The sequence below is a fragment of the Pteropus vampyrus genome, unplaced genomic scaffold (assembly GCF_000151845.1).
Source record: "Pteropus vampyrus isolate Shadow unplaced genomic scaffold, Pvam_2.0 Scaffold279, whole genome shotgun sequence".
NCBI lineage: Eukaryota > Metazoa > Chordata > Mammalia > Chiroptera > Pteropodidae > Pteropus > Pteropus vampyrus.
The window spans coordinates 254,026-267,312 of NW_011889060.1; the positions used below are offsets into that span (position 1 = coordinate 254,026).

Sequence of the window (13,287 nt, forward strand, 5' to 3'; positions counted from 1 at the left end):
CTTGTTTTCCCCGGGCTGGCCGTTCACTGTCATTCGCTATGTCAATATTTCAAAGAATAGAGAAAAGTAGAAATAACAAGTAGAATACAGAACTATATACTGACCACTCAGTGAAACTAATCCGAACATTTTCCATGACCAGTCTACTTTGCACATTAAGAAAACATCACACGGCGCATCATTTGTGTACTGTTCTATATCCCAGTTCCTCTCCCCCGTCAGAAGTTACTAGTCTCCTGTATATTATACTCGTTTCTCATGTATGTAGAACATACGTCCTACCATGTGCTACTGAAATCATAAACAACATATCGTGTTGTTTTCCACATCGATAAACTACACTCGTGGTGTTGTTTTTTAGGTATCTTCTGCATCTTGCCTTTTTGTTCACTGTTGTTTTTGAAACGTATGTGTTGAAATTTTAGCTGCAGCTCATCTATTTTAAGTGCTATGTAGTCCAGTGTTTTATTCACGTGAAAATACATATTTTGCGCCTAAAGAATCACATGACGAGAGAATAGCCCCCCATTCTTCTTTGGGATGACTGGTTGAGCTGTGCAGCAGCTGCTTCTGCTGAGCTAGGGCGTGCGACGTTTTACTGAACACAGTCATAGTGGCCAGACGGGCCTTTACCAAGGACGAGAGTCTCAGGTCTGTCTGCCACCCTCCCGCAGGGCCACAGGGATGTGGCCAGAAGCCCTTCCACCATGCTTCAGGGCGCCTGGGACCGAGGACGCCCCCGTCCCAAAGGCCTGAGCCCCCTCCCCTGCCTGAGCTCTGCGGCTTTTGAGTTTGAGACTCACCTCTCATTCTAAATCTCTGAAAACTTCCCAGGTTTTAAATGGTAATCAAGGTTGCTTTAAATTGTAGTTTTCTGATGATAACCGACTTTTTCACATACTCATTTTCTCATCTGTAACTGTGTGGCCTTCTTTTGTGTATTCGTTACTACATTAAAAAAATTATTTCTAGGAAGTCCTTATTTGTGGACTAGGACTTGAGTACCTACCCTGCTTCTGCAGGATGGCCTGGCCCACCCGAGTCCGGGGACACCTTAGCCAAAGGCCAGTCTTTGGGATCCTGACCACCCAGGGAGCTCCACGCAAGAGCTAGCCCCATCTGACCCAGACTCGTCCTCTCTCTCAGGGTGTCCCCCTTTGGGGACCAGCCTCAGGAGAAGTGCCTCCTCGGGGCGCTCCGGCTTGCTCAGTCCCTGGTGTTTCTGCTCCTGTCAGGAGGCTGTCCAAGGACAGCGCCATGATCGGGGACTGACAGGCGCCCTCGAGGCGAGAGCCCCCGCCCTGCTTACTCACCCCTCCGGCTGGAGGGTTCTCTACTAGCTTGCCAGCTCTTTCCGACTTAAAACGTTTTTAAATCTCGTATTTATTTACATATGTGTATATACGCACACACATGTGTGCATGTTTATTTTTTTACTCCATGACCACGAATAATATCTGTAGGGTAAACAAAACATGGGGCCCCTATAGTGATTGTTGACAATTTTATGGATTTTGCACTTTAAAATGACTGCAAGTTAGAGTTACTAGTCCCTGGTGGGTCAGGAAGGAATTCCCATGGGTAGAATGGGAATCCCGCGCTGGCCACCTCCTTGTGAAACTGTTATTCTTGAATGACGTGATTCTTGAATGACGTGATACATTCGCGAACATATACATTCTCCCGCCAGCAGCTTAGAGAACAGAAAACACACAGGTGTCCACGTACGTGAAGATGACGTGGCCACACTATTTAATTAGCGAAAAGTGAAAACTAAGACTCAAAAGCAACCATTTTAAAATAACTGCAGTTATCACTTTTAGAAGGCATTTTTCTCTAATATGTAAATGACTTGTAGATAACAATTCCTTACAATGGGTCAACTTCCTCACCACCCGGGATGCACTGAAGAAGACTAACCTTGGGAGATTCAACAGACATTAACGGTGCCCAAAGTCAGATGTGCCTCGCCAGCTAACGAAGGTCTTTCTAAGATCATCTTGCAAATATTTTCAAACAACAATTACTTTGGCCAAATCCTACATGGCACCTCGGGGGCCTGACTTCCGTCCGTGTTAAAGACGACACAAATGAGAACGTGCCACTCTGAGCCACGGCGCTCAGTGGCTGGGAGAACGGGGACCAGTGAACACGACGCGCCTCTTGCTGACCTCGCAGGCTCGGGGGTCGTAGCCGCAGCGTTAGGGACGTCAAAGCAGTGACGTGGCCCCTGAGAAAAGGCAGCAACATCTCCAAGAACCTCACGTCCAGTGATCATAAAACCACACAGCTAAGATGCATTTTTGGAGGTGGTTTAAACAGTAATTGTTAATCTCGTGACTTGATTACCCGATGCTATTAACACTTAGGAGAAAAAGAAAACCCTATAAATTAGCTGAAAAATCTACTTTAAGGCAAATATATAACCGAAGAACGGTAAACAGCATAAGACTTCACACGTCTACAATAACTTCAAAACCAAACGAAGCATGTGTCTGGCTGTATTCGAATGATAATAGTGACACCTTTGACGTGCTATATGCAAAGCTGTGCTGTGCATAATTACTCCTGTGCTGTCAACTTTATCTTGTTTTTACACCTAGACTTATACATTGTTTAGTGTACAATTAAAATTTTACATTATAGGGAGAATGTAAGGAAGAAAAACTAAGCATGAAGCTGTTAAAAGTGTTGGAAGAAGCAAGGGGAAACGAAACACAAAAGATGAAGCGAGTTTTTAAATCGGAGTCTGTGGCATAACGTGAAATTATCCGAGTCACCAGCGGACGACTCTCCAGCAGCATGGACGAGAACAGCCCCGAGGGAAAAGGAATCAGAAGGGGGAGCTGGAAGGTGAAATAAATAAATAAAATCAGAGACGCTGTCAAATTGACGTCTGTTTTAGGCCTTTGGGAGTAAAAAGGAGAAAACGAGACATCCCGACGGTAAGACTTCTCTGCCTGGACCGGCCCGCGTTCTGGGGGCGCCGGGGCCCCCCTCGCACTTCTCGGCCTGCGTTCTGGGGGCGCCGGGGCCCCCCTCGCCCGCTTCTCCTGCCCCGGCTTTGCCACGTCTCCCGGCACGCTGCATCCACACGACACATCGAAGCACCTGTCACCCCGAGTCACCGTGGCTTTGGCTCCGTGCCGTTGGCTTCTTTGCCCGAACACTCTTCCCTCTTCTCTCCACTTCTGGAAAGATCCTTTAAGCTCCAGCTCGGGCGCCCTGACCCCCTGGGTGCCTCTTCCGCGCCCTGCAGCCTGTGCGCGAACCCTTCTCTGTCCTGTGCTAATCTGTCCACGCCTGTCTCCCGCCCTGCGCCGCTGCGGTGGCCTCTGACCGCCATCCTCGCCGCCACCTCACACCCCTTCCACGCATCGTCTGCGCAGGCTCCGCAGAGGTCTCCTAACACGCGGACCCGAGCGGATCCCTCCCGCTCAAAACATGTCGAGGGCTCCTTACGCTACGGGACAGGAGCGACACATGGTCACGTTTATGCCCCAAGGATCGAGGCAAAGGACCTTCGTGAAGGTTTAAAAGGGAGTAAACTCAGAACAGAGGAACCTAGTGTCACCCCACACGCGGATACAGGTTTCACCCAGTAAAACGTACTTAATATCATGGCGAAAACTGTAGTAGAAAAAGAGAGCAGAGAGAACGTTCGAAATCAGAATGATGATGACTAAGCCACCGCCCTCGACTTGCCCTGTGTCCTCAACGGCACGATGGACAGTCGGTCCCAGAAGGGAACAACGGTAAGTTCAAAGACGTCTTGCATGATGTGTCCTCTTTTTTTCACTATCCTGTTTTAGAATTTCACTCTTAAATCCTGGAGATTCAGTGAATGACTGAAAAAGTTTCTTCCAGTAAGTGGCAGGAATCAAGACCGGCTACGTGGATTTCGCTGTCGTTAATGTGTCCGGGGCGCACAGCCAGGTGACCGCCAGGAGTCCTGAGCTCCCAACGTTACAGGATCTGTGTCCGCGCCTGAGCTGTCACATCGGCAGCGAAAATCTGGGCGGGCATCAGTCACAAAAAAGCCTGACTACAGGACGGACCAGAACCCAAAATGCCGTCTCTGACGCAAAAAATACGACCTTCCTACTTATTTTCAAAATTTTTCACGACCCCAATAAGCCTAAGATAAAGTTAGATATATGCCCTTTTACATTTTAAGAGTTTATGTGAAGAAAGTTGAAAGTATAAAAGATTTAAGTATGGAAATGTTAAGTTAACCTTAAATAAAGTGAATTACACTTCACAGTTTTTCTTCTCTTCGCTGACATGAAAATGCCATCGAGCCTCCGGGAGTCTGGACCTACCGTGCTGCTCGTGAGCCTGTTCGTGTGGGCTGTGATGACCCCGCATTTGCTCCCAGTGAACAGCTGGCAACTGTCAGGCACCCAAGCACAACTGGTCACCTTCGGAAAAGGATAAATCAAAGATGATCACATTTGGAAAGCATCAGAAACGCTTCTACTTTTTTGATGACCATTTAAAAAATATGTGATCGCAAAATTTAAGGTAAGCATTTTACTTGAACCGACTAGGATGGTGCAAAGAGGTAACAGTTCAGTACTCTGTAACTTCCGCCAGACGCCGAAACGCTGTTTCCAAATGCAAATGTGTTACAATGCCTTGTCTACGATTTTATGTTCTTCTGTACACACATGCACACGTGCACACACACACGCACACAAACACACACAAACACACAAACACACACAAACACACGGCTATTTGTTCCTCAAAAATTTCAACAAAACGATCTGAGATTGACCAAATCCAAGGTTGATTGTGTGTATGTGTGTTTCACATACTGATTTTTACTTTTACTTCTTTTTTTCTCTTTTTGGTGGGGAAACAAGGCACATATAGAGGTAGCTTCTAACAGTTCTAAAGACTGCTAATCGGGAAAAAAAGGAAAGCTGAACATGGAGACAAAAATCTGGCCTTATTCCTTCAGGGTGATGAACCCTTGGGCCCCAACTCCATTCGAGATTACGAGTGTCCCCCTGGGCCCTGACTGACCCCCACGCCACGTCCCCCAAGCTGTCCGGCTGCTCTGCTCCCACGTGCCCCTCCCCGGCAGTCGGCGAAACTTCACACTTCACTTCGCTAAAAAGACGGAGGTCACCAGCCACGGACCACATCCTCTCCCCTCCTTTGTGCCTCACACTGTCCCCGTGTCCTCTCCTGATTTCGTGGAGGAAGCCCTGCCCCCACCCCCAAGGTTCCTCAGAAACCTCGTCCTCTCTCAGAATTTCAAACTGTCTTTTGCTGGCTTCTCCCCCAGACCTACAACTGTGTTCAAGTATTTGCTACCTTAGAAAATGACTTTTTTTGACCCTGGCTCTTAATTCTCTATATATCATCAGAGTCACTGAATCCAATTTTATTTTTTGAGTTTCTTGCTTGAATAGTTCTATTTGTAAGAATTGGTATCTCTTAACTTTTAGTCTTTCTTAGCGGTCTTCTAAAAAACAAAGAGAACATGTACTTATTTATACAGAGAATAAAACTCATTCTGTCTTGCAATTACCACACGGGTCTGCTGAAATCTTTTACAAACCCAAGTGACGTTACAGAATTTAACCATCTTATTTTTTCCTTTATCTTGAAATATTCTGCTATTTTATCATTCTAGGACTTATTTCATCACTGTTCATCGATTATTCCCAACTCTGCTCAAATAAAACAAAACAAAAAAAATGAAAGAACGATGGACCTCCCGGAAGGATAATGTGACATGTGAAATAAATCGTCACCTTTTCGTTTCCTTACTGCATTGTCCTAAGAACGCTGTCATCTTTCAAGAAAGTATAAAAGAAGGCTGAAGGCACCATTTCTAAAGCCTGCTTTTGGCTTTCATTGAGCACAGTTGCAAATTCAGCAGTTTTCATTTTCTACCAATAATAGAAAAAATAAAACTGACAGAGGAGTATGCTTCACCATTTTGTGATCCATCAGAAGAAGACGGAGGGACAGCAAGACCCTAACGGCGATGGATGAAGTCGGTCGGAGTGTGAGTCCGCATATCGCCTCCTAGAGGGATTTCCTCAAACTGAAGAACTAACGAGTGAACAACAGATTTCCGACAAAGAAAATGAAATATGGTATTCTCGTCCGGTCAGTCATTTGACCGGAAGTGCTTTTATCACACAGTACTTTGCTAAGAGAATCTGAATCGCCCTGTTTTGCTAGGATTTGGAGAGGATTCTTTCATCTTTAACAATGTTTGTGTGCCAAACTTCACGGTAGGAATAATTCTGCAATGCTTAAATTCTAATCAAAATTTCTAATAAGGTGGTTTTTCACCGTCCTTTATTCTTACTTTTGTTGGCTTTCTGGTAAGCCAGATAGCACGAGGCACTGACCGTTTTTTCAGGTATATTTAGAGTGAAGTACAAGTCATCGCTGTCCTTTCTCGCTTTGCCAAAAATTCCCCAAAAGCCCCTTACTCCATTTCTGAAGTGTGATGGGGACAGGGACGATTACGAGGACACGCGAACGCGCAGCAGGTGCTGCGCAGGTAATGGAAGTCTGAGAACGGTCAAGGAACTTCCGTGGAGAGACAGACAAAGGAAGAGCGTTGGGCGAGCACGTTGGTAGCTGTGGCAGCACGCGCAGACGCGTGGTGTTTTACAGGGCAAGAAGTAACTTCCACACATTTCGGAAACACCTTACAACAGCTTAACGAGTGAGTGGTTAAGTGCGATTGTCCCAGCTTCGAGGAGGAGGGGAGGGCGAAGGTGAAGGAAGGTGCTTGCCAAAGGGGACAGAGCAAATACCAAGCCGGGACACCGTCGCAGGTCGCTGGGTTTAGTTGGGCCCGATGCCTAAATACCAGCTCCATTTAGGAAAAACCAGGCATCGGAGACGGCATTCTGGTTATGGAGAATGACGCCATGACACAAGGCGGGTGAGAACTGCGAAGCAAGCAAGGCCGACTTTGTTCAAACACTGAGCCCTCGGCTGACGCTGAGGAGGGGATTATTATATGATCTCAGCGAGATAAAGGGCAGAAGCCAATTCTGGGGACACGGCAGAACGGTGGTAGTTAGGGTGTCCGTAAGCACTGTAAATAAGGCGCGTCCACCGTCAGCAGCTTCTTGACTGGACTAATCGCTGGATCTTAAAGACCGGCCGCCAGCATCCTGACCCCCATTTAAAGCATTATAGTTCATTATTATTATGAAGCACTTCATTAACTTTACCTGATACTGCTGTGAACTTTGTATAAAGTTGATCGGAGGCTCGCCTTGTTTGCTCTTCAGCCTTAAAATGTTATCAGCGTACCCCCAGCTCAGGATGGCCGACCACTGGATGTCGGTGCTGTTCATGCTTCTCACGCCTGGAGAAGGGGAGGAAGGAAAGTGTCAGATGCCCCGCTCGGCGGGTCTGTGACAGCCCCCGACGCCACAGCCTAGAGGCTGAAGTTCACACAGCAGAACACGGTATCGTTCCGGGGCAAAATCATCTTTATATCACAAGATAGACCGATTTATGTTCGTTTCATTCCTTGAATGCTAAGGAAATTCTGCGGGTGGAACTGTATTCACTGATTTATGTTAAATTTTTATAAAAGACGGTAACAGTCAGGCTTATTTACTCCGTTCATGTTCAGCGACACCTTTACCTTTAAAAATAAATATGAACTAGATGCTGTTTAAATGCTTCCGAGATGACCCTGCTGAGAAAGCCTATGACAACTGCGGGTACCAGGAAGGGAAGTGCTGGAGTGGAAGCCACAGCCGCCATGAGAAGGGGCCCCCGCTGTCGGGATGGCGTGGACGACCCTCATTCAGCAAGGTCTGCCCCTTTCTCCTCCCTCTTCCTTACAGCTGAGTACTACAGCCCTCGGGACAGAGATCGGACATTCTGCCTCTCCTTTTCGGTGCTCCTCGCAGGCTCTGCCTCGCTGGGATGCTGAGCGCGGCTACTGCAGCATCCGTGCTGTAACTGGCTCTGCCCTTGCAACTCGGAATGCTTTACGTCCCTCACGGAGAGGGAGTGCTTCATCCATCCCCGGACCGCCTAACACCATCGTATAGAAAACACACCAAATAAATACTTGTTAAACGAGTCAGCGGCACATTGACAACAGAATCACAGATTTTGTTGAGTGAGTAGCAAATGCTGACTTCAGTTTGGCAACAAAACGCTAAGTAAGTACATGTTCTTCTAAGTACAAGCTGCAGGGGAAGGAACCACACCCCGTGAGCGCCGGGGACCGCCCCCGCCCCAAACTCTACCGGAACGCCCGGCAGGGGGCGCTGCTCCACGGACCAGGCACATTTCATAACTGTTCCCAGGGTCCCATCCCGGTCACGCAAAACGCAGCATCTTTTTTTCCTCCTGTACTTATTAGCATCTTTTTTTGTTTGCTTGTTTTTTAAATAAACTTCTCCTTTACTTATTAGAACAGTGAATTTTTTACTCAAGCCCCAGAGATTGTAGTGTAGTGTGTCTCAAATGGGACCCAAACAAGTATATTTTGGACAGAAGCGCCTCAGGCGGTATGAAACACGGTTAATTCCCAAATAACTGGCCTATCGCTGTTTGTTAAAACAAGGACTGTTTGGTGGTTACATTGTACTATGTACGTATAACTAAGCCAAACTACAGTCACTCCATACAGCAAGTGCTCAGCACTGCAGCTGTCAGCGCATGACCCGGCTTCCCTCCCGTTCGCCCAAGGCCCCCCTGGCATGTCCACGTGGGCTGTAACACCACGGCTGCAGTGACGGCTCACTCAGACCTGCCCCGGGGACCTTCCGGCCGGAGGACATTTCTGAAGCACCTGGAATGAGGAAGGCACTGTGCTGATAGCTCCCCACACGGATTCACTGAATCCTTACAGCCAATGTCCCTGAGAGGTAAACCTTTTTGCTAGTCCCATTTTATAGGTCAAAAGCCAGGATCCGGAGGGCGTGAGCAAGTTTCTCAAGGTCGCACAGCACTGAGTAGCAAGCTCAGGCACTGTGCCTCTGGAGGCCGCAGCCACCAGTGCTGATTACAGCACCGCCCTGGACACGCCCAGATTCTGGCAAACCCCAAATACGTTCTGCAAGGAAACAGTGCAGTCTGAACGAACACAGCTATTGAGGGCACACTCAGGCCGTGACTGCATGGCACATATAAGATGGGTGGACAGTACATTTGACGCGTTTAAGTCCCATCACGCTAAGTGGTAAGACTAGCCCTTTCTCGTCTGCACAATAGATAAACTTCGATCCACTCTAATTTTTTTAAAGGTAAACTATTCACACATTTTGGTACTTTAAATATCATTACTGGTGACACTACACGGCTCATTGATACATACTAGTGAGAATAAATCACTGATACCACAATAATCATGATGAAACAGATTTACTTCTAACTCATGAAATTTAAATGACGTGGTATCCAGTCTCTCTTAGTTCTAACGACTATAAAATGAACACTCATTCACTTTAGGATAGAGTTAAGGGGGAGTCTGGAAGAACTGTGGCCCAGCCGGCACACTCCAGTTACACGACCGACGTCCGGTGTGGGTACCAGCATCCCTGTCAGTGCTGCCTGCAGTGGGCGCTACATGGACCCCGAGGAGCACAGTGCACAGACACGACGTTCGATGCTGGCGTGTGACGGCTGAGAGGCAGCTGCCCTGGTCCGCGTGCTGGCTGTCAGGCGCATGTGCACACGCCCGACATGAGCGCTACCCTGGTTCGCGTGCTGGCTGTCAGGCGCATGTGCACACGCCTGACGTGAGCGCTGCCCTGGTCCACGTGCTGGCTGTCAGGCGCATCTGCACACGCCCGACATGAGCGTGTGCGTGCGTTTCAGGCGGGCGAGGCCCACGCCTGCTAAGTAGGGAGGGTTCTCTTGCACTTATTGAAATGGCTAATTTGGAAGGGCTGGGGGAAGTCTTCGGTGGAAAACGGCCCTAGTTTTTCGGTGTCCAGGTGACATTCAGAACACAAAGAGGGCCTCGACCGCACAGCACTTTAGAACACGCTGCTTTTAGTAAGTCGGTGCACAGAGAGTGAGAAAGGGCTGCTTTCCGGGCTTGTGTGTTTTTAAAAACTATCCTCCGGGCTGTCAGGACCTTTGTTCTCCAATTGACTCTTGTAACTGTATCTCCCGAGACACTAGACTCGCTGGTCACACGAGTCGTCTGCACTGGGGTTTGACAGCCACAACGTGTGCCTTTCCATGAGAGCGATGGTTTTCACCGTGCGTCCTTCACACTGCTCTCATTTCCAATGAAACTGCATTTAATTCCCATTTTTTTCACATAGTATGTTTTAATTCCTGCTTTATAATAAATAACCACAAATTTGAGCAGAGTTTTCACCAAGGACTCAGGAAAATTAGAAATAAAACCAACTAGCAGCACAAATAAGCTGGAAACATTCAGATCTCTTGGGAGATGCCGGAATGGTTTTCGTTACGTTTTATTTTACCTTGTTCTTTGCTGTACGTCATCAGGAGACAGAAATTTCGGGACAAACCACAGATCGCCCTGGTGGGCAGGGCCTGGAGCGAACCGAACCTTTCTCCGTGCGGCTGGCTGAAGCAGACCACGGGCACTGGGGCGCTTGGGGAGCCCACGTACTCCCCCCACTTCAAGCCTTTGATCCATGGCAAAGGACTCTGAAACCGAAGGAAGGAAAGAGGATGATTTTTCAAAAAAGGTAGTAAATACAGAATTATTTCTCATTGAAATTCTACACAAAGCGAGAGAGCAACCTATGAAAAGCCTCTGTGGGCAAAAACGATTTTGCATTGTTTTACTTCCCCCTTGTTTAGCAGGTAGAAATATGTGTTCCTCGTTGCTGGACGTGAACAAGACAGAGTCTCGGTTCCCCGAGTTGTGTCCTAGTTGGGGAGGGGAGGAGCGGGCGGCCGACAGGTGCATAAGCGAATACGTCTACGTCAGGTGGAGGAAATGCTGTGAAGGAAAACAGGGCAGGGCGACCGATTTACACGTGGGAGTCAGGGAGACCCTCTGAGGTGACATCTGAGCGGACACCTGAGTGAAACAGGGGAGCAGAGTGGGGCTATGTCTGGGGACAGGTCATCCGGTGGAGGGACCAGTCAGTGCGAAGGTCGTGCGGCGGGCGGAGGCAGGTGGGCACCACGTTACCACGCAGGCGGAAACACCGCTCAGACCCTTCACGTGCGCCCACTTAAGAGAGCTGATTAGCAATGAGGACCGTGGTAAATGAAATGGCATTTGTTACTTTTCTGGGATGTACTGTTAAATTATTTTGACATGTTGAAATAATAGATTCTGGTTAAAAAGAATGGACTTGGTAATGACAACGACTAAAATGATTTGTGAGGTTTCAAATCTTCTGAGTTAAATCCATACCCACAAAACATAAGACACAGCTTTTAACTATGAAACACAGCACTTGTGATCTGATGTCACTGAAAGTGTCATCTGTTGTACTGATATTTTAAATTGGAATTTTACTGGTAGTGTAAGTTTTCTTTGAATTGAACGTGCAAGCTTGATATCTGTGAGCTCTGAGCATAAAGAATTTACATTTAGGGCTCTGAGTTCTGCATTTAGTGTATTTAACTATTATTAAGAAACAGTTGTCTACAGCCACGCCACCGTGAATAAGCCCGATAATGTCTGATCTTAGAGGCTAAGCAGGGTCGGGCCTGGTTAGTACTTGGATGGGAGACCACCTAGGAAGACCAGGTGCTCTAGGCGTAAAAAATAAAAAATAAAAAATAAAAAAAAAAGAAGAAACAATCGTCAAAACAAGGTCTGTGAAAACTGTTTCCTCTTCAGACAGATCGCAGGCCAGTCTGAGGCACGCCGCCTCGTTTCACCCCAGGGTCCTTTGCAACCTCTTTCCTGAGCCTCCCGTTTTCTGCCGTCCCCGTGGCAAACCCTCGTGACACTATTCACCTCACAGTCTCCCATCTTACGCTGCTTTCATAGGGAGAATTTAGTTGAGGATTAGAATCCATTTTCCTTTTAAGGTTTTTTGGCTTTATTTTTCCATTTCAAAGTAAAAATTATACCTAGTTCCTGTTTTAAGAAGCAATACTTTCATTGTTGCGGTCTGTGGGGGCAAAGACTCTGAAAGGTTCCGTGTTAATGGTAAATCGAAACCTTCACGCCTCCGGTGGGGGCTTCCGGTGGGAGACGGGCACCGCACACCCGGCGAATGTCCTCCGGTCCTGGGCGGTGCCTCTCTGGTCCGCGGGTCCCTGTCACATCACTCCTTACGGGGGCTCCCCTGGAGGTCACCCTCCAAGGTCACAACCCGAGCTGAGCTCCCCAGAGCGCCCTCTCCCCATCCCTGGCCCGGACCCCACTGCACAGGGACCCCGCTGCTACCGCCATGCCGCGTCCACCGGCTGGCACACGCCTACAGCGGCCACTGTGCCACTCGCGCTGGCCCCGAGCCTGCCCGGGGGCCCGACTCCTCGGGGCGCGGATCGGTGCTGCTGAGCTCTGTTGAAACCCAAAGGACGTACCGGGTAGGTGATCTCCTTGGCCTGCTCGCGGCTCTCCCGGAAAGCCAGCTGCACCAGCAAGCCCACGGCGGCCGGCAGCTCGCCCTCGAGGCTGAGCCTGGCGCCGGGCCGGCCCAGGTGCGCCGCCTGGAACAGCTGCCGCGGCGTCTGGCCGTAGGTTTTTATCATGGTTTCCAGAGCTCGCCTCTGAACGGGATCTTCGACGGCAGAGACATCCATTCCAAAGTACGTCTGAGAGGAGAGAGCAGAGGGGGCCGGAGGTTTGTGGCCAGCAAGGGCGGCGAGGACCCCATGGCAGAAACACCTGCCCGGTTCCCGGCCGTCCGCCCTCCTGTCTGACATGGAAACGACCCCGCGACGCTCTCCCTCAGGCTCAGGGGCTTAAGGGGTCGCGCTGGGGTCAGAACAGGAGCAATCCATGTTTCTGAACGGGCGAGGGAAAATAACGCATCTCGGCGGACTGGGTGCTGGGTAGGTATGCTCATAAAACTGGTTTTCAGCTCAAGACCAGAGAATGTCATATGAGACATCGTGTATGATACTAAATTATGGAAAAAGCGATTTGTCTAAAGTGCCATCCAGAAAAGGCAAAAGCGAAGTTGAGGTGGCGGTGTCGGCAGGGTTTTGAGAGTTCCGTGGTCCTCACGAAAACTGCGAGTCAGGGAGTCGCAGTGGAAATCCCACGCTCGCTGGTGTGGAGGCTGTCACCACGCCTTCCGCTCAGTGTCGTCACCCTTAGGGTCAGAGGGACAGTGACGGGAATTATCTCCAAAGCTGGCAGTCGGCAGCTGGGCACAG

General features: G+C 48.8%; 1 protein-coding gene across 1 annotated transcript in view; it reads right to left on the reverse strand.

Moving 5' to 3' along the window:
* Positions 1-13,287, reverse strand: part of LYST (lysosomal trafficking regulator) — a 134,470-nt gene that overhangs the window by 9,293 nt on the left and 111,890 nt on the right. Inside the window, exons 43-46 of the mRNA XM_023520819.1 lie at positions 12,490-12,720; positions 10,452-10,641; positions 7,218-7,354; positions 4,323-4,421 (exon numbers count right to left, since the gene is read on the reverse strand). Of these exons, the coding sequence (XP_023376587.1) occupies positions 4,323-4,421; positions 7,218-7,354; positions 10,452-10,641; positions 12,490-12,720 (657 nt within the window). The remainder of the gene's footprint in view (positions 1-4,322; positions 4,422-7,217; positions 7,355-10,451; positions 10,642-12,489; positions 12,721-13,287) is intronic.